At 36.9% G+C, this 21,528-nt stretch overlaps 4 protein-coding genes across 5 annotated transcripts in view; 3 read left to right on the plus strand and 1 right to left on the minus strand.

The window, feature by feature from the left end:
- Positions 1 to 21,528, minus strand: part of LOC114531548 (ras guanyl-releasing protein 3-like) — a 53,230-nt gene that overhangs the window by 10,848 nt on the left and 20,854 nt on the right. Inside the window, exon 4 of the mRNA XM_028553160.1 lies at positions 9,687 to 9,756. The gene's annotated coding sequence lies outside the window, so the exon portion shown is untranslated. The remainder of the gene's footprint in view (positions 1 to 9,686; positions 9,757 to 21,528) is intronic.
- On the plus strand, positions 540 to 4,709 carry LOC114531552 (succinate receptor 1-like). The gene is made up of 2 exons (XM_028553164.1): positions 540 to 1,073; positions 3,101 to 4,709. The coding sequence occupies exons 1-2, from the start codon at positions 864 to 866 to the stop codon at positions 4,046 to 4,048; spliced, it is 1,158 nt and encodes a 385-aa protein (XP_028408965.1). The 5' UTR covers positions 540 to 863; the 3' UTR covers positions 4,049 to 4,709.
- LOC114531551 (succinate receptor 1-like) lies at positions 11,444 to 14,553 on the plus strand. Of its 2 annotated transcripts, XM_028553163.1 has the most exons (3): positions 11,444 to 11,722; positions 12,356 to 13,411; positions 14,019 to 14,553. In XM_028553163.1, the coding sequence occupies exons 1-2, from the start codon at positions 11,561 to 11,563 to the stop codon at positions 13,388 to 13,390; spliced, it is 1,197 nt and encodes a 398-aa protein (XP_028408964.1). In that variant the 5' UTR covers positions 11,444 to 11,560; the 3' UTR covers positions 13,391 to 13,411; positions 14,019 to 14,553. The 2 variants fall into 2 exon arrangements, with proteins under 2 accessions (XP_028408964.1, XP_028408963.1); XM_028553162.1 differs by lacking the exon at positions 14,019 to 14,553 and having other exon boundaries at positions 12,356 to 13,984.
- LOC114531554 (succinate receptor 1-like) lies at positions 16,657 to 20,595 on the plus strand. Its single transcript, XM_028553166.1, has 2 exons — positions 16,657 to 16,909; positions 18,186 to 20,595. The coding sequence occupies exons 1-2, from the start codon at positions 16,751 to 16,753 to the stop codon at positions 19,152 to 19,154; spliced, it is 1,128 nt and encodes a 375-aa protein (XP_028408967.1). The 5' UTR covers positions 16,657 to 16,750; the 3' UTR covers positions 19,155 to 20,595.

The following is a 21,528-nucleotide window of genomic DNA, read 5'->3' on the forward strand; positions in this document are numbered from 1 at the left end:
ATTGAGAGGGCCATGCTGAAAAGTTTACACAAATATCATTCCTAGTTTACTAATAATTTAAGGAGCAGTACTAATAATCTATTTTGTGCCGGGTTCATTAAAATATATTCCAACCTGGCCATTCGTTCATTATCATTTGTAAAATTCACTTAATAAATTGTTATGGAGATATGTATATTCTCCGAATCTCCGTTAGTTTTACATGCATTCTTGCATGTTGTTTCCAAAAACTGACCCGGTTTTGACAGACCAGGATTTGAACGATATATCTGAATATTGCAGTAATATAAAACTTCATTTGCCATAGAGTTTTTTAAATATTCTATATGTCCATTTGACATTTAAAAAACCTGTTTTTCTGCGTGACAAATTCACCTGCAACGTAATCGAAATATCTCGATCATCGAAGTATATATATATATATATATATATACTATAGCCATATAGGAAAACGCATTAAACTTATCATGTGATACTGGGTCAAGCACGATGTCTCCTGTGTAGCAGCAGAGATAAGATGTCCTAAGAATTGGCTTGTAATGGCGATGTACAGATTAAATTTATGAATAAATGCATTTCAAACCGATAATTCAAGGGTCTTAGAGATCTGTGTACGTCACTACCTGCATGGATAGTTAATTTGCAGCAAACTGGTTTGACATATGCCAATTGAATTATTTATGAACGTCCGTGAATATATTGACCTGAATCCAAGGTTTAAGCATTTGGATTATTCATATCGTAGAGAGTGAGGACAAAAGCTGTATATATATTGTTTTAAAGTAAGAACGATAAACAGCTTGCAAACAATTTTTGGTCACACAAAGTAAATACACAATCGAACCACTTTGTAAAAGAAAGAGATGTGGCTGCTGGACACAAAAGGCTCTCACTTTTACCAAATCGCTCTTGTAATGTTAATATGTTGTTCTGACTCAAGCTTGCCTGAAGAAAGAAAGCCAGGGAACTGCACCTCAACAAAGATAAAGACATCAAGCAACACCACTAACCAGAGAAATGCCAACTGTTCAAATGAAACGAAAAGCACAAACGGTTCAAAAATTAATAAATCTGTAAGTGAGATATATATATTAGGCATATTCATCTATATTGTACGTCGAGTATATTATATAACGTCCCGTATTTTGCTTATTCTAATTTTCTGATACAAACTGAATCTTTATTCCTGCTAACAAATACTCAAATTGTTTTAATCGAATTCTTGCATGGTTGTGGTGTTAGCTTATGCGGTCATCAACTAAGGCACTTAAGTCCTGTAACGCACGCAATTCATTGCATGCAGTGCAAGCCACAAGAGGCAGATTTTTTCGAGCATAACGCTTTGTTGCATACATATACTGCACCACGGAAAACGTCTGAAAAGGTTATGAACCCGCATATTGCACATTCTGTGACTAATCAATTTACGTTGTCATTTTTCGAAATCGTTGTGGTTGCAAAGCGCCCACAGGCATGAATGCGGTTTGCTTCATTTTCAAAAAATTCCACTCGAAACAATATAGACTCCAGTCGACGTGATTAATTTAAGTGAACGTAAAAATACCCGCAAGAGTAGCACAAGGACACGGCAGTGAAAAAACCCCTCGCCAACAATTAATTTAAGCAGAGTAGAAAGTATTGCACAAGATATTAGAAATACACCATGCATGTCTACGTTACCAAATATTCTCCTATTTATACTGCGCAAGTGAAGTGTCACTTGACTCTTAATGAAATATGTTATTCGTTGTATTTAAGTTATATGTATAATGTATTTGGTTTGTTATATTTGATTTTGAGAGGTTTAAACAACAATCAAAAACAAAACTCTTGCATGGACGAATTCTTGAGGATCTTCTGAATTCTAACTATAGTCCGACATCATTGACAAATAACTTCATTTCTTCTGTCATTTGTTTGTAACCACACATGCAGTCGGCGGACTATAATATTATCAAACTATAATATTAACAGTGTAAAATCACTCTGCTTGTATCGCAGGCGTAATTCATGCAGTTGTTTTTCGGATCGACGTTTCCCTTGTGATTCTGTGCTATCATGCGAGTACGTAAAAAAAACTATAATGTCATTGTTTGCAGCGTTTAATATCACAATAAATGTTTCGTGTGGATAAGAGTCTTTCGTTTGAGCAGGAAATACATACTTGCGGTGTTTTTTTAGGGGAAGTGTTTAGTAATACTAAAGTGTGCAGGGATGGCTTACAAAATTACATGAGGTCAAAAGTTGGCGTTTATTTATTACAAGTCACGTCCCATGCAGAGGCAATAGAGGATGTTTAAACAGGAAAATATGCCGATACTTTACGTTCAAAACACTTGACGATCACGCGATAAGGCTGTGAACTGAATTGTGAAAATCATTTCTACTTATCTAATACTGCTTATGTTGCGTCTTCCTTTTCCTTCAAGATGAAATGATACTGATATTACCGTGATATATAAGAGCTGCTGCATGCAGGTTGCTTGGCGATCGAAGTTTGTTGTGAGGAAATGTTTTGACAGGCCGGGAACGTGCTACTTAAAAAACGACTTCGTTTTTGGCAGTGACATTTTCAATTTCACTATCCATCATAAAAAATAAAAAAAACGCAAAAAAAAAGGTTTGACGAGCGGAAAACCCGTTATGTCCCTACTGATGTAAATAAAAAATATTATCTGATATTATGAATGATGTATGAGTCTTAATGATTACTAAACTTCGGGGCAGGATTCTCGAAAACAAGATAAAAATAATTATAATTAACAAAGTGTTTGAAAAGCCGCAAAGATCATAACAAGTACAAAAGCTTTAGATAATTTTCTAATAACATCTGCCTGAAAGAGCTCTGATCACGTCCTGGACTTTGCTCGGGTTCATGCTTCTCGGGTTCATGCTCCCCAGTAGCGCTAACTCGAACTCATGCCCTCTGATGGATCTTTCGAACTTTACTCCTATTCTCGTACCCAGGGCGTCAAAGTTTAACCATGTTAGTGTCAGAGTCCTAGGAAGATTGTTTAGCGATATTTTCCAACACGTGTTCAAGCGATTTCTGTTATTTTAAGAAAGTCTTTTTCTGAAAATATTTTCTACTTTTTTCTAGGGACTACATGACGAATACTACATGATGTTAGGACCAAACATGGCGGTGACATTACTTGGAATGATCTGTAATTTTCTACTTATTCTCCTCATCACAATCGATCCACTGAACATCCTCCGCCGTGGTGCCTGGTTTACAATTCTTAACCTTTCAATTGCTGATTTTCTTGCTTGCCTGGATCACTTCGTGAAATCCTATCACTTTTATATAAGAGACCTGAAAACTTTATTCAAAATGAATTCTGAACTTGAATTCTTTTGGATGCTTTCTGTTGGTGCATCGTTCATGCTGCTGACATTTTTGACTTTACAGGTGTACTCTATCATAAAATACCCAATGAAAAGCAGGTATATTGTGACACGGCACAAGGTCGCACTGTCTTGTTTGTTCATTTGGGTTTTGGCAATTGGCCTGGGTTTCAGCGAGATATCGTATCTGTGGACAGACAAGTCACTGTACATATATATCGGGGGTATAGCCGTTCTTGAACTGGCGACCATCATTCAAGTCCTGTTGAAAATACTCATCATCTACGAAATCCTGGGTAGTGGCTGTGAAGGCATGTGCAGTGAAACGCAAAACGAGAGACAGAAGGATATTGCTAAAACTGTGATGATGCTGAATGTTATACTTATTGTAACCGCCTTTCCTTACTTCGTTGCAAAGCAGATAGAGCTGGGAGAACGCGTTGTTGGCACCGAGACGAGTTCGTTTCTTCGAAAATTTCCATATCTCTACGAGCCGGTGGCTCTTCTGAATTTCGTCGCCAACCCGATTCTGTATTCTTTACGTCTGCAAGATTACCGGCAGAGTTTGATTGCTCTTTTTACGTTCAAATGCAAATACCGACATCGCAGTCAGAGCATATCTTCACAACGCACCCTCGCCTCAAAACCTTCCATCTCTTTGCAAGAAAAACGCACGAGTACGGAAACAACTAAAGTGTGAATCTTTTTATTCTCGCACGCACGTGTATGTATAAAGCATACGACATTTCCGCGTGCGTGTTTTGACTTCAGTCTATAGGACCACTCCAGCTACAATGTTTCGTAATAAGTGAAATAAACAGATAGAGGTACACAGGCAAAAACAGTGAACAGTTATGAACACATTTCACATATATACATTGGCTTGAATTTGACTGAGATGTCTAGATATATACTTTTCAATCGGACTATTAAGACCTTTAAACCCTATAAAAATGATCGGCCTACGAAGAAAATGGAAAATTTTGTCGAAAGCAAATGAAACACAAGTGAGATGCAAGTGGATGGACGTGATGGGGTTTTAGGATGTACCATTTATCATTTATCATTTATCATTTAGGGTGTACCAGTTATCAACAATTGTATCAACTAAGTCTAAAAGCAATCGAGTGAGATTATAGAGTAGACATGCACGGTGCTTGGTAGGGCCAGATGTTCTGAACACAATTGATAAGCACATCTTTTCCTGTCTAATTCACCATATATATTACATAAAAAAAATGATTGTGTGCGTAATGTCTGTGTTGACCGATATATATTTTTTGACTTTATTTATAGATACATACATTATATAATAAGCTAAGTTTCTCAGTTTTTTAACTATCATGCAGTTTTAGAAAAAACTGGATTCAATTTGACAATTTTTTAGGCTATAAACACACGCGTATAAACACTAAATTTAGGTAGTTTAGTTTTTCTTCAGCGATTTTCATTGGACTAACATTCGAACAAGGTTTTTACTTTTTTCCACAGTCACGAATATCTGGCTTGTTGCAATAGGTCGGGTTTTGTCTTTTGCCTGGACCAGCGTTGGTTGCCATCCTATCCAATAACTTGAACTTCGTATCGTACTGTGTTTCCCTGCCAGCTATCTGCTCATTAAGTTTGTCTTCAACCCAAGTCCATCTTGGTCTCGCTAGACACAGGTTGATCATTGACAACACAAAGACATTGACAAGAAAACTCTTGAAGAATCCCATGATCTTTTTAGTCAAAACTCAAAGCTTATCTCTCAGACAGAATAAAGGCAAGATCTAATTTATTTTTAAAGCAGAATTCTCCTTTTATCGCTGCGGTAAGAGATGCTTCTCAAAAACACATCTGGGAACATATTGTATTCGCAGCCAGGTCGCGTAATGAGCCATATATTTTCAAATGTGCATGCATGCAATATTTTTAGTGCGAAGCAATTTGTCTTGTTCCGGATATTTACAGTTGCATATTTGCAAACCCTAAAGCCAGCTTTGAGTATGTTTCCAAGCACTCATCCAAAGCACAAAATAGTCCTAAAACAATCAGTATCTGAGTAAAGCAGGCAACGCGTAGGAGGCAGGGGTTGGACAGCTGCCCCCCCCCCTTTAATTATTTTTCCTATAGGAATTCGGCAAAGTATAATGGCAGATTCTGGCAAAATGGGGGGGGTGAATCACCAGTGGTTCTCGTGTGCTAAGTCTCATCTTGACCACACTCTCATCTTGGCACAGATGTTTTTTGCTGTATGCCATAAAACATGCAGCTATTGTTAGCAACATCATTTCGCAAGGATCATGAATAAAAAAATTGAAAAAGAAAAGTAGAAACGGCAGGAAGAGGGGTTGGGTAAGAAGTGAAACTGCATGCATACATGGTATTCATAAGAATCATTTCGGAAACGAAAAAGCGATAGAAAGAGAAGCCAATATTATGACGCTATATACTTGAAATGAATTCTTTCTAAGGAGGATGGCTTTACAAGTAGGACGCACTAAACATATATACGTTTCATTCTAATTATTTCTATAACGCCGACAGTTTTTTAAAAATGTCAGCGAGGACTGTATCTTATAAAATATTGATGATCCATTATTTCCTTGGTTTTCAAACCCCCTTTCTATATATGTATAGTATCATATATTATATACGAGGAACACTATAAGTCTTTAGTATTTTTGCACAAGTGATTATAATAATTGTTAAATATACAAACTGATAACTATATGCATACTGCATCGTGGCCGAAAAATACTGAAAAAAACAATAATCAAAGCCTTGCTCTGGGAGGGGTTTAACAACATTAGCTTCTGCCTTTGCGTTTGAATGTTTCTTCAGTATCACTTTCCTCCTGTTCGCCCTTTCGATTTCAATGCCGTGGTTTCTACCTGCGATAAATGCTTCATCGTGACAAGGAAGTGGTATATATATAACATGATACAATTGCATCGTGCAAGGTTTGAATATAGCGGCTCTTCTAACCAATAAATTGCCACACAATGCATAAAGATAGCTATCATCAATTGCAATATAATTAACTTTGTAGATATTCAGACAGAAAATGCTGGTGCATGATAATAATTCACATGCATGCACAACACAAATATTGTCTTGTAACAGAGTTTATTTTCAGAAAACAGGATGTCTCCATGTTCTCTATATAAACATACATACAAATGCACATAAAATCTATCTTCTATATTCTTCATCGAATTTGTATGCTCGTATAAGTGCGGTAAATTGCAGGAAAAATTCATTAACTTGTAATTCTCATGTTCGAGATGAGTGCATTGATGGAGGCGAACAAGCAATGAGTACATGAACGCGTGGGTCCTTATTTAATGCTTTCTCGCCTTTTTTCTCGTCAAATTCAAAGAAATTAGAAAAAAAAAACACTCAAAACACTTGAAATTGCCAATTTAGAGCCAAAACTAGACACATGCACAAGTAGGCGCATGGAAAATATACCGGCTCTCATTATAGTCGCGTGTTTAAGTGCATGTTATATATATTTATTAACAGGCTGGTCATCCTATTATGTAGAGATGACAAACTTCTATGACAAAATTCTAGTCTTTTTCATTTTCTCCTGTTTATGCAATAACTATGACATAATTTTTGTTAACTAGTGCAAGTGTGCAACTACATATAGTCAGTGTAGCTACTACCAGTACCTCTATAAGAACACGCAGTTGAAGAGCTGCATGCAACAGTTTTCTGAGATAATTTTGGATAGGTCATTGTAGACAGATTGTTTGTTAGTGCAAGATGATAAATGAAATTAAGCCTATGTGCACAGCCACAGGGTAACGTTTTTTAGCGTCCTCATATTTCTTTTCATGTCAAAACGTTTTCACTGATTAAACACCGTCAATTTGCAATAGAAGTTGAAGCTAATTTATAATATAAAGTATATATTTTTCCCTGGATCGTATGGACAGGGCGTCAAAACAATAAAATAGACAAAAACGATTTTGAAAACGCTCGAAAACGACGCTTGTGTGCAGTTCTAATAGCAAATTTGATGAATGTCAATTGTCAACACGTGGACAATAGCTTTACAGAAACAAGGCATGCATAGTATAATATACAATTATTATACAAGTGCAATATCGTTGTTGTGTTTTGGTTTAGTGACATCTGTCCTTTAGCTCCATGCAAATGTTTTTTATATAAGGCAGAGTGCTAAAAGCAACGCTTCAATCTTAAACAAGTGATCTTAAACAGTTCGTAAGTATAGGGTTGCCTCGGAACTATATGAAATAATGGCGATCTGTAAAATGGTTCTTCCTGTATTGATCATAATCTCCTTCACCATAAGCATGTCTTTGGCAAAGCGTAAATGGCTGTGGGAGGAAGATGACGCCGCTGACGATTGGATGGATGGCACAAATCACGTGAGTGATGATGTTGAAAGAAATGGATTTCAAGATGATGTTAAGGGATGCGGTAGCGACTATCGCTTGTGTCCCGGGCGATAAGCCGGTGTTTATCCTAATTTTAACTGTCGAAACTGTTCTATCTAAAGTCACAAACTGAAATACCACATTAGAAGATAATAACTGTATATATGTTGTAGTATTTACTAGGCTATAAGTAAAATTTATCCGATGTCTGTTATTGCTGTGAATGGTCTGTTTATTGATCAGGTATGAATGATTTGGAACGTACAACGTGCGTTGATAAAAAGAGTGTCATCGAGGAATTCAGTTCAGCAGTAGCAAAAGCACAGGAAAGATTAATCATGCAGTCCACTTTAATGAACTGAATATTTTAATTAGGACTATAAAGTATCGCGTTCAACCACAGTCTGGGTGTTTAATTATAGAGATATGACACTTCGAATTTATGATAATAATTTATATACTTTCTACGGCTAGAGAAGCAAGAGTTTGTCTCTCTCACTGACGGGTCCTTGCAAAATTCTGTACCCTACTCGGTGCGCTGGGGCTTGTAGGACCTTTCAGAGAGGATATGAGGTAATTCATTTAGCTCTATACAGACATGAGAAGATTGTATTTATTAGGTGGGGAGCAAAGATGGAAAGGTGGGGAGCAAAGATGGAAAGGTGGGGAGCAAAGATGGAAAGGTGGGGAGCAAAGATGGAAAGGTGGGGAGCAAAGATGGAAAGGTGGGGAGCAAAGAAGGGAAAGTGCATGGGGAAGAAAGAAGGGAAGGTGGGGAGCAAAGAAGGAAAGGTGGGGAGCAAAGAAGGAAAGGTGGGAAGCAAAGAAAGGAAGGTGGGGAAGAAAGAAAGGAAGGTGGGGAGCAAAGAAGGGAAGGTGGGGAAGAAAGAAAGGAAGGTGGGGAGCAAAGAAGGAAAGGTGAGGAGCAAAGAAGGGAAGGTGGGGAGCAAAGAAGGGAAGGTGGGGAGCAAAGAAGGGAAGGTGGGGGAAGCAAAGAAGGGAAGGTGGGGAGCAAAGAAGGAAAGGTGAGGAGCAAAGAAGGGAAGGTGGGGAGCAAAGAAGGGAAGGTGGGGAGCAAAGAAGGAAAGGTGGGAAGCAAAGAAGGGAAGGTGGGGAAGAAAGACAGGAAGGGTGAGAGCAAAGAAGGAAAGGTGGGAACAGAGAGGAGTAACGATGTCATAGGATCAGAAATAAACAAGGAAGCAAAATCGTGAGGCAAAAAGAAGTCAGGAAGGCATAATGCATGATAACGACGTAATGAACTTTATTCAACACCGTCAACTGAAGCTGGTTTTAACAATGTGTATGTTAAAGAAATTGATGGACATTTTCCGATCAAACTGCAATATTGCTATCGTATCAAACTGATCTGACGCCAAGACGCATACCGCAAATCGTCCTTATTAAAACAGAATTTATCTCGTATGCAATATTAATAATTATGTTTTCCATTCAGTCTCGTCGATAGAGATCTCAAATTGATGAAACAAACATAACCCAGAAGTATAGGCACGTTCCGAAACCACGTTATTAATAAAATTCATATACTTGATCGCTAGCATATTCGCTGCACGATCAAATGCGGTTTTACCTTCCATTTTATATGGGTTGTGGGGCCAGAAAATGTAGTCCAGCAATGCTAATAATCATTAAAACAATCCATTATTCACTGTTCATAAGTAACCCATGTTTTATTTATATATAATTCTTTTAAAAGCCGTTAAAGTTAATGGGTTGTTATTTTAGAAAGAAGGTTACTCTAATTTTCTTTTACTGCATGATCAAATGGTTTGGTTGTCATGCAAAGATATTTGAAAAAACTCTCTTTTGCTTGAAGGGGGGGGGGGGAAGTGAATTTATAGGAAAAGAAATCTATATCAATATATGAATGTTATAGAAATTGACTGGGAAACAATAAATTTCCAAAGAAATAAATGATATTACCTTGCACAGCGGGACTAACTCGTCATGCGGGCTACGCCACAGCATTGCATGTATATGATGTATACAGACTCTAGAAAGAAACCATATACAGTATTTATAACAATCAAAACATGTGTAGTTTTTAGGCGATAAGTTAAATTAAAATAATCCGTGATTCACCGTTCATAATTACACCCATGTTTATTTTATATATTTAAGACTATAAGTATTTTACAAGCCGATGTTGTCATAATTCCCTTTTATTGATCGCGCTTAGTCTCGTTGCAAAAGATAACCGCTTCAAGGCGAAAGAGCTGTATTAGTAAAAGTTGCATGCAAGTATATGATTTGAAAGAGCCTATTCAATAAATAATAGGAGTTGAACTTTTACAAGAAAATGTTTTTTCCGCACTAAAGGTGTCATCAGATTATGCATACACTTTAAATGAAAAATGTTTTGATGGGTCAAAATCTTGAGAATGATGTTAAAATGCTGTCGCTGGATTAGTTCCTCGTATAATCTTAAACGGTATTTACACGTGCTCTCCGGCGTATTTATATAATGTTCGGCTTTGATAAAAAATTCATTAGACTGATTTTTACGATGCATTTAATTTATGCCCAATGATAAAATCAGTTTTTTTTCATGGCAAAATTTGTCAACTTCCCAACAATTTGTTCCGACAACCATGCATAATAGATACAAGGTATATGTGGATGCTACAACAAGCTCGACTTTTCACAAAAGTTCTTTCGTGGTAGTCAGGAAAGATGCAGGATGGTTATATTATTGTATGTAGCTACACAAGTGAACCTTGAGGTACAACTAGGGTCGAACATCTTCTATGTAGCTGCGAATAAGATAAAAAGAAAATTTAAAATGATCGAAAGTAAATTTGTCTGGGCATTGGATGCCTTTGCAAACGTGCGACTGAGCCATTTTAGTTTTCTATTTCAGAGCTTTGAGCGTTTGATCTATATATGAATGCAGTCCATTTTGAAAGGAAACATGCCAATACTTGGCTAGGAAGACATCTCTCTGTGGGAGGTTTAGGTCAAGTCAAATTCAAGATATGATTTGCTTCATGCAGACAAGGCAAAGCAAAAATAATTGATTAATTAAACGCAGATGCAATGCAGATAAAGCATCATGCAAATGAATGCTGAAATGTACTTTATGAAAGAGAAATGAAATTGAATCAAACGACTTTCCAGTCCACATTGAAAGACAGACAGGTTAGTATACTGATTGAGAAACAAATTTGTCGAAATATGTGAAAGAATTTAAACAAATCACTCCACGGCCTCCGTCCAAATTTAGAGCATGCTGTGATTTCTTTCTCAATAAAATCAGTTCTAACCAAGATAATTCATTACTTCGTGGATTAGATGCAAAAAGTAAAATGTAAATCATTAAACTAGTAATCGTCTTTTGATGCAAGTCACTTATAGTATGTCAACAAGGAAACCTCGCCATGCAGAATAGATAAGCAAAGAGCCTAAACAACTTCATATCACTTTACTTTAATGCAGAGGAGTCTTCCAATAAGTCGTATTTACCACAAACCGCATTTACCACAGTGGATCAGCACATCAAATCAAAATTTTTCGCAAATTAGCTCCATGAGAGATTGTATCTTTTTAAGGATACATATGTCAGATAATCACCGTTAATTATAAACAAAATTGCAAACGTATGCGGCATAATGAAATGGATAACATCTATTGACATATAAATTGAAAATACTTTTAATTTTAAGTCCATATAGCTGGGGGCACGAACCACGTGATAGCCTGCTTATAAATAGAACGTCTTCGACAAGCTGAGACCAGAATTATTCGGAAGACCAGAGCAATTCATAACACAGAGATATAACACTTCATCTCATTTGATTATGTTTGGGAGTGGTAGACGCACAGTATATCACGAATTGATTGCATTCTTAATATGTTTGGTATTGACTGGTAATAGTGGATCTGGAAGCACAAGCAAGGTCTGTCCAGGCTGGGGAAAATCACAAAACGTAACGTTTCAGAATGGAACAGAACAAGAGACGGTATTTACGTATTTTATAATACAATTTAAATGCATGGTACTATGATATAAGTGTTTTAACATAGGCCTGGTACGTAACTGAGAAGAAAACGGGAGACATCGCAATTATTTCACAAGTATAAGATTCACTCAATACAAATAGGTTTAAGATTCACTCAATACAAATAGGTTTTCCCACAAGATTCTCCGTCATTCCGGAAATTATCAGCGAAACATTTGCCGAAATGATGACATAAATATGTATAATTGTAAAGCTATCGTGGCAGAACGGTACCTTATAAGCCCCTCTAAATCATCACCAAAAAGGGCGCTTGTCTACTTAACACGTACGTGTATAACTTACTGAACAATTATATACATCACGTTTGATATTATCATAGTAGTATAGATCGCTAGTATAGAAAGTGCCTGCCTGAAAATATTCCAGCGGAATAATTAGTACAAAAAAAATTATCAGCCGAAGTGTTTCGACTTAGTTTATGTATATAGCGTATTACATAGTTTTGTAATCAGAAGAATGCATGTGCATGCAGTTAAATTAAAGCTTAATTGCACTGTGATTGTAATCTCTTCCATCTTAACAACGCATGCAGGGCGCGACTTAATTCGTTCTATGATCATAATTAATTTCTAGTTGCTCTTCAACGATGGGCAAATAACAGCGTTGAAAATCGTGGCAATGTCCGTGGCTGGCAGTGGAGTCGTGTTAAATACCTTTGTGATCATGGCTATCATCATTGATCCTTTAAAAACGCTTCGCAAAGGAGCATGGTTAACTATTTTGAATCTGGCTGTCGCTGACGTCATTTCATGTATATCAGCCTTCCTCATTTATGGGGATAGCTATTTCACGAGCAACTACAACAGCGCCAGTGCCTCTGCATTTAACGCTACTACATCCTTCTTCTGGAGCTATGGCGTCTCTGCATCGTTCTTAATTTTGACTTTTTTCACTATACAAATTTTCGTCATCACCAAGTTTCCGTTAAAAAGTCGCTTCATTTTTACAGAGTTCAAAATCGTGCTCAGCATACTGGCAGTTTGGATCATCTCAATTCCGTTAGGACTAAGCTATCTCGCCTACATGTGTTTCAATTCAGAAACGAGTTTCAAGATTTACGCAGCCCGAATAGGAGTTCTCCAAGTCGCTCTTCTGGTTCAAGTTATCTTGAATGTTCACGTGACAAGTGAGATATTGAAGAGTGGCCGAAGTACTGGGAATGATTCTTGTCAAAACAACAAACATCGAAATATCGCAAAGACGGTGGTCATTCTGACGGCCATTCTTCTGGTCACCGCATTCCCTTATTTCTTGTTTAAGCAAATAGAATTTCTTGCGAGGTCTGGGCAAATTCATTCAGACAAAATAGGGAATTGGCTCGTGGTGGTATCCTACTGTTACGCTCCTGTTGCACTTTTAAATTTCACAGCCAATCCAATCCTATACTCGTTGCGTCTTCCCGACTATAGACGAACCTTACTTGTCATCCTAAGTAAATTGAGAAGGAATGGCGGTGTTTCATTGAAAACAACTCCAAATACTTCGTTAAAATTAACAAAGGTCTCATCCTTTCAAGAAACCATGGACTCTAGTAGATCACCAAAAAAGTACAAAAGATGTGAATCCTTGGAGGAACGATCGTTTGAGCCTGGCACCTCCGAAGTCTGATCAGGCTGAATATATGACTAGGTACAGATTGCAGGTTTTGCGTATTTCAGACAAACGTTCGGTACTTTATTTAACAATGGTCTAGCCGGAGAACCAACACCCCTCCAACACCCCTCAATTTACGCAAGCAGACAGACCTTTCAACGTTTAGTTTAGTATCAGTGTCAGCCTAGCGTATGTCCTAATAAAACTATATCATAGTTCAAACTATCCGTTGATAGCATATATAAACTATACTAAACTTTCCAAACCCAGACCAAAAGGTCGAAACATCGAGAAGTGTTTTCGACCTAAAGGTGTGTTCACATGCACGGTTGGATCCAATTCACTTCCTACGTATGAAATATATATCGTGTGAACAGAGCTTAAAAGAGAGAAATTGGAACATTATTGAATGTAAATGTGGACAGCTAACATTTAATTTAGTCTACGCGTAGCTATTTCTCTCCATACTTGGATTGAAAACGTCTCCTAAAATGTCAGGCATTTGAACCCTGTCTAAATCCTGCACCGTTTTTCCGGTTTCTGGAAAAGGCGAGTTATTTCTTCCTTCTAAATCATAGCTATAAACTGTAGATGACAACATTAATCAAAACCAGCTTGATGATGGGCTTTCTATTTTTTTCAGATGACGCGGGTTTTTCCCAAAGACTGAGCATTACGACTATAATATAAATAACAAATTTCGTGCTAGGAATAAGCTCATACACTGACGGGCTGAGATGTTTGAGATGCGTTAGATGATGAAATGTTTTAAGATATTATGAGAAACAGGATATCGTGGGGATATAATGCAGATGTTCGCTCTTATTTACATGCCATGCATTGTTCAAAAACACGTGGAATGCATCCAAATCTGAGATGAACAGATATATTTAGGTTAAATAATCAGTTTAAAAGTTTACATCGGTTTACGGGATGTTTAAAGTTTACAATCTTATCCTCTTTCAAAGTCTTACCCACTGATGCAAAAACATACGCCTGTAACTCTCAACCTATTGAATTGGAGATCTCAATCTTCCTATAATCCTTCCATCACAGTATTCCGACTACAATAAGAGTGTTTTGAACATACGGTTTTGAACTTTCCTATTGATTAGTCACGCTCGATAAAGGTTAGGTGAGTGTATTTTTTTTAATACAGGGGATTGTCACATACAAACTGCGGCTGTTATACCGTTAATATTCATCATTATTGTAACCTATATATATCAAATTTCAAAAGACAGCAATCACTTCTTCTTGGAATGGGAACCTTTTTAGAGAACAGAAGAACCATTCACTCAACGTATTGAGTGTGTAAAAGGTTTTTCACCCAACTATAAAAGAAACATTGCAGATGCATTGTTTTAATGAATTTTTTTCTTGATATTTAGTGCATATAATCAACATTGCACTGAGCTACATACATTTTTCAACACGCAGCAATAATATTTACATGCAATGTCTATTTATTGTGATTATCAATTGAGCGAGCCCTCCAGGCCAGACCAACCTTATCAGAGTATAGCCATGCAGAGAATGTTTTTCACCAGAGTATAACGATATTATGACGTTTCAATATGACAACGTTTTAATACAACAACGTTTTAATACAACAACATTTTAATAAAACAAGTATACATTGCAATTAAAGGGCGAAATTTTAAAGAGTCTGATTATTACGACATGCCTGCTAGGCACTCACGCGAAATATGCATACATATTCCAATTAGACGAAACAAAGTTGAAACTTATAAAATCCTTGACCTGGGGTTAGAAGTTGAAGCAAAACAGTCTGTTCCCTTGCCAGTTGTATTTTTCAGTGCGGTTTTTTTATTCATCCTTTTGTGAAAACTTTATTAAAACGAAACATTCCAAAAGTTCCAAAGTAACGAGAAACAACAGCACGTAATCCCTGTATTGTAAAAGAGGGGGAAATTAATTGGCAAAACATATTCCATCTTTCCGACACGTATTAAGTGTCGAATCACATAAGGCCCTCAAAGAAATCAAGGAAAGATAAAAAAATACCGCTAATTTAAACGCCAGGCTTCTGGTGAAAACATGAATTAAATAATATCTCTAAGAAAGTGAGCGGGAAGATCCTACGTGATGATAATGATGACCACACCGAAAGATTGCAGGTGTCTCCTGAGGATATACAAGCCGTTTGTCCAGACGAGGAAACTATGCATGCACGCATTCTTTGAAGTTTATCTCATAAGAGAGAAATCACAACATTTATCGTCAAGTGGATCTAAAAAGTTTACGATTTGATCTCCAAACTGCTCCTTACATATACGTTAAATGTTGTAGGTATATACGTATGTTAGAGCGTACCTATTAATTTACTCGAATTTGAGATGGATGTTTGCATAGAAGCTTTGATTAAAGCGAAGATCAGAGGGGATTTATCAGAATGATATGACATGTTTTTCAAAGAAAACGAGAAGAACACGTTATTATGATTAGGCACATGCTGATAAATTTGAATGCAGACAAACTGAACACCCTGGGGGATGAATAATTTATAGCAGGGTTTCATTCCAAATTTCGAAAACAAATGAAATATGTTTCAAACATTTTAAAATATACTTCAGTAATTTCCTGTGTGCAATCGGAGAAGCTTCAGTAATTGTTTCTTCATAATATAATATTTGCATTGCGAAGATTTTTGTGTCAGACTGAACATGCAGGTGAAATATTTTGAAGGCTGATCGCCGCATTCTAAAATGCTCAGGCTGGTTTCTAATCACTGCATATCTCGGAAATTACTGCATATCTCGGAAATTACTGCAGATCTCGGAAGTTCCTGAAAGAGTCGATAAGACTAATAAAATCACTGCCCGCATCTGCATCTGTATGTAGCTGCGACGCGTTTCAAGGTTATGGAATGCTCATGTCATTTGAAAAAATATGTTTTTTATTTAGTCACGTATAAAAAAGATTCCGCCGGAATATTGCTTTGTCTCAGTGTTTGGTAAACAATTCTTCTTCATATAAATTTCCTCTAAATTTCCTGCATTTGTTGTTGCTTAGATAACATATCATTGAAATTCATTGATTATCCGCCAATCACGCATGCATCTGTGGTTAATCTTTGCCAAGAGATACGTGCATGCTTGTCGCGCATGGCAATAATAAACAAAATAGGATCAGCGAGCTCTTACACAATTCATGATGTCAACACATTTGAGGGGATATGATTGGTTTTTTTAAACAGGTCATGCATGTAGGCGGCGTGCCAATATATATTGACGTTATGTTGAGCTCAATCTCAGTACCTCAGTTGGGAGTGAGCCTGCTTTGGACTTCAAGATTATAACGTTTTGTCTCGTCTTTTGAAGTCGCATTATTATAGAATAATAGTGCGTGAAAATGCGTTGCAGTGCAGGACATATCATGTGTTCACTGTTGTTAGTATTTTTCATGTGCGTTGTGTTAGCTAGTGAGACAACAACGAGTGTTCTTTCTGCGTCAACTAACTCAACGCATACCACTGGCACGGGCAATGATACAACTAACCCAAATCCAAAGGTGGGTTTATTTTTAAAACTTTTTCAGAACACTCATCTTCATCGCTCGTTGTTTAGTAATATTTGTGTCTTACTCTCAGTATGGGGTCTTATTGAATTACGAATGCCGTCGAAATATGCCGGGTATTTAGTTCCTCCTAATTTTCCCCTGGTATTTACTATTAACTTGTCCCCTCCGAAGAGAACGCCCGTTATCTCGTATTAAACATTTTTAGTCGTATCTCAGATATTTATTGACTTCAACAACCAGATTTTCACCTACCGATACCGTTAAATATATAACAGATAAAACGCAGCGATATTGCTCTCTGATGGCGTGCACCGTAACCTGTTCGAGAATGTTTGCGGTTGCATACACATAGTCATTGTAGGATTCTACGTGGAAAGGTGCAACTAGTAACTACAATGCAACGTGCACACTGAAAGACTATAAAAAACCTGGAATAACAGATGTTTGACTACAAAAACCTCGTATCGGATTAGATCAGTTATGATAGCTATATATATATACATAGATAATCTAAAATTGCGTAAATTGTCACCATGACGGAAACTCAAAGATATTTTAATAACGACATCTCAATTAATGTTTATTCATTCTCAGGATATTAATGCTAAAATTTTGTGTACGAGCTTATACGTTTATGCAAACCAGGACGAATGTTTAATTAAAAACTTTAAGATGTTTGTACATGTACAATGTGTATCATGAATGCACGAATGTCTGATTAATTAAAAACCTACAGATGTTTGTACATGTACAATGTGTATCATGAATGCACGAATGTATTAATTAAAAACCTTCAGATGTTTGTACATGTACAGGGTGTGTCAAAATGAATGCTAAAAACTGATTTTGTATTGAATCAGTGGTATATAAATGAACATGATGGGTATTAAAGGGGTAGGGTCGCAGCTCCTCGCAAGAATGATTTTCATTGGCGGAACTTTACAATACATTTCTGTTTCAACCAATAGCATAGCTTCGTTCTTTAGAAAGCATAGAAAAGTATTATCCAATTGGACGAAAGCTTCCGAGCACTGCGACATGTCCGGTATTAAATGGAATTGTGAAACTTGTGTTGATTCAAAATAACATGCTCGCTCCACATTATACATATCTCTTTGCTTCAAAATATTCTCGTCAGTTACAATTCATTTAATTCAAGCAGAAAAATCATAACAGTACATAGATGGTTGTGCACCATTTAAGATTCGACAGGGATGAGATTTTTCCTTCTAGTTACTTACAATCTCATTTTCTTATATATTTACAGAAATGGAATTTTTTGAGTGATGATGATAACGACATATTAACTAAAACCGCAATGAGTGTGGCAGCGTTAGGCGCACTGCTCAACTTTATTGTCATTATTGTCATGACGTTGGATCCTTTGAAGATACTTCGCAAAGGACATGCCTGGATAACTATTCTAAATTTGGCAATTGCTGATTTCATCTCGTGTGTATTTGGTTTCTGCTTATTTGGACGTAAATATTTCGCTAAATCGCATGATTATGACTTAATATACAAGAGAATCAATGCATTTGGCTGGGGTTTTGGTTCCGCAGCCTCGTTCTTCGTGTTGACATTCTTCATGGTGCAAATTTTCGCAATCACAAAATTTCCTTTGAAAAGTCGTTCTTGGTTTCAAACACGAAAAGTTGTGTCAATTATAATAGTAATTTGGTTCTTGGCATTTTTGCTGGGTCTATGTTACGTGGCCAGCGAATTTTTTACTGGTATTGAGACGATTTTTAACATCTATATAACTCGCATTGCGATTCTACAAGTGGCAGTCCTGGTTCAACTTATCTTGAATATCCAAGTTGTTGTCGAAATCGTTAGAAGTGGCCGTAATGTTGGAAATCCTCAGAATAAACACAAGGTTCTCGCAATAACTGTTATCATCCTTACAACAATCCTCTTTTTCACTGCCTTCCCTTATTTCACGATAAAACAATTAGAGTTTATCGCAAGATCAGGACGCCTTGGTGACGATAAATGGCAGGATATATTTCTTGATCTGAGCCGAATCTATCTACCAATTGCCCTCCTGAATTTTGCGGTTAACCCTATCCTATATTCTCTGCGTCTACCAGATTACCGACGGACTCTGGTTGTCTTGGTCTGTAAAAGACAAAGAAAAAAATTTTCTCCGATGACGGCAACTTCAACAAAGCAAACAAACGTGTTCTCTCTGCGAAGTCAAAGAACGTCGGACAATTCACGCGAGAAAAAGTGAGAAATACTTTCTGAAACAGTCACCATGCATGCATTACCGGACCACGTCTTCTATGAAGATAAAGACTTATGCGCCTGCGCATTTGCTCAGCTTATTCACTGATCTATGTAAAAGCCAGTGGTGCCTATATAATTATAGATATTTAAAGCGCTTGGATACGTGGCTGGGCGTGGTAGGTCGATGTGACATATATCGTTAATTTCTAAGCCGAATAATTCTTTTTTAGTAACTTCAATACAACTTAGATGATACCTCGGGGGTGGGGGCCTGGGAAGTATATTCCTAATCACGCGATGGCGAGTACAATTCCGGCGAGTTAATACGAGTTATGTTTGAAAATTTGGCCAAAATTGTGGAAATTTTCATGATAGATTCGGTTTGAAAATGACCTGAATATTTGGAGTTAGATCTTTCTGTTCAGAACATTTGAAAAGCTATTTTGCTTTCAAGAAAATATAGACCTACCAGCTATCGTTCCAGATATATCAGAACTCACTGATTGATATTCATGCATTAATGCTTCATCATCCTCTGCACCTGAAGTGTTAATAAGCCTTAGGACTTTCGTATAAGTCACCATGAAAACAAATTAACTCCAGCTAGGACCTTGCAGAATATAAAACTAAAACTTCATGAAATAAAGAAAGAAAGAATGCATGAAGAAATGAAGCAACAATTAAAACGTGAAAAAACATTTATAATAGAGAATTGATTAACATATATAATTATTGTTATCTAGTAGTTTATACAATTGCTGTAAGCATGATGTTAATCCACAACGAAATTTAAGTTAGTTTGGATTGGAGGTGCCAGCTAGCACACTGGTTCGTAAGTACAATCTCTATCAGTGTGTTTTCGTCGTTTCGTTGCAAAGGAACGAGAATTGACGTCGTCGTTCCAATCTCCGAAGAAATTCTTGGCCTTCTCCTTTCTTGTTAGAACTTCATCGTTAAAATCCCCGCCATTCTTCTCTTCATCACGGAGCCAAACCCATCTCGGCTTCGCCAAACACAGGCTGATGGTAGAAAACACCAGAAACACGACGAAGAACTTCTTACACAAAGCCATAACGTTTCAAACCTTGTTGTGAAACTGGTTTAGAATGCCCACTTCGGAACACAATAAAGTATTGAATATGAAGCCTGACTTATATACAGCACCTCCTCAGGATTAACAGATGTTTTCTTTGACACATTGACCGTGTTTTTAAAACGGACGCCATGTACGCTAACAAGATAAGTGCTATAGTTCAACCAACGCTCGCTTCACAGCCAAATGAAGGCACCCCATGTATATTCAAGCTCCTGGCAACAATTAATGACAACATATTGTGTCAGATCTACTGCATGAGTACTCCCACATGAACAATTGGTCTAGTTCTATCTCATAGTTTAAAAACATGAGTGGAATCATGTCTTAATTCTTGTTAAAATAATAATAATCTGGGAAATATCTCAAACCTTATAACGCTATCATTTATCCACTGATTACATTTTTTACAAGAATAGTTTTATACAGGAGCTTGCATGCTAAATGACTGAAACATTATTATTAAGTTATTGCCAAAAATGTCAATCACCCTCCCCCCCACACACAAACCCCTCTCCCCACAGATCATTATGATGCCATTCCCATAAATTTTTATCGAAACCTTGTCTGACCTCAGGCAAATGATATACACTGAAGTACATTTTATCTACCTAGTACGCAATTTTAGACGGAGGGTCTGTTCATTTAATTATCAGTATAAATACCTATGGTAGCCAAACCTATGCTCAACTTTACTCAACTACATGGCCCTAGCTTGTATGTTAATTCATTTCTTATGTATATAAGGTACGTTTAATCTTGTAGATTGCGGCAAACTCTCCCTAGTCGTCAACGTTAGAATTATAGTCATATACTGCATGCTATATACAGACAGAAGTATTCCGATGATTCAAATATAATGTGTAAATTAAGTTTTTTTTTTCATCATGCACACACAGTCTGAGTGGAAAGCGTCTTTGAAATTTTTAAGCTCTTGAAAAAAGCCGTCTTTGTGGACTGGATAAATATTCTACGTCTTTTTATTCAACTGAAGAGCATCCAGGTGAAAATATCAGCGTTTATTAAATACAGTACAGCATACGAACGTTTTTTTTGTTTCCTTAAACAAAAGGCTTTGTAATGCACGGTTATTTTCAAAGTGTCATCTTAACTGTAGTTGTAATATTCTGAATTATAGCTATTTAACCCCATGCAATATGGCGCAAAATAACCGCGCGACTTGCATTAATGCAATATACTTTGTGAATACGAGTGTGCGGGCAAATATTATTACGACGAAAGAGCTAGGGGAACATCTTAATCGATATTTGTGACAAGCCTGTTA

This window comes from Dendronephthya gigantea, unplaced genomic scaffold, assembly GCF_004324835.1.
Source record: "Dendronephthya gigantea isolate DGI-Jeju-01 unplaced genomic scaffold, DenGig_1.0 000073F, whole genome shotgun sequence".
Taxonomy (NCBI): Eukaryota; Metazoa; Cnidaria; class Anthozoa; order Malacalcyonacea; family Nephtheidae; genus Dendronephthya; species Dendronephthya gigantea.

Excerpts from the sequence above, each read along its gene's own strand:
- LOC114531554 (XM_028553166.1), top strand. The coding sequence starts at position 16,751 with ATGCGTTGCAGTGCAGGACATATCATGTGTTCACTGTTGTTAGTATTT. Across the intron at positions 16,910-18,185 it reads CAACTAACCCAAATCCAAAG|AAATGGAATTTTTTGAGTGA; the intron begins GTGGGTTTATTT and ends ATATATTTACAG.
- LOC114531551 (XM_028553163.1), top strand. The coding sequence starts at position 11,561 with ATGTTTGGGAGTGGTAGACGCACAGTATATCACGAATTGATTGCATTC. Across the intron at positions 11,723-12,355 it reads ATGGAACAGAACAAGAGACG|TTGCTCTTCAACGATGGGCA; the intron begins GTATTTACGTAT and ends ATTAATTTCTAG.
- LOC114531552 (XM_028553164.1), top strand. The coding sequence starts at position 864 with ATGTGGCTGCTGGACACAAAAGGCTCTCACTTTTACCAAATCGCTCTT. Across the intron at positions 1,074-3,100 it reads GTTCAAAAATTAATAAATCT|GGACTACATGACGAATACTA; the intron begins GTAAGTGAGATA and ends ACTTTTTTCTAG.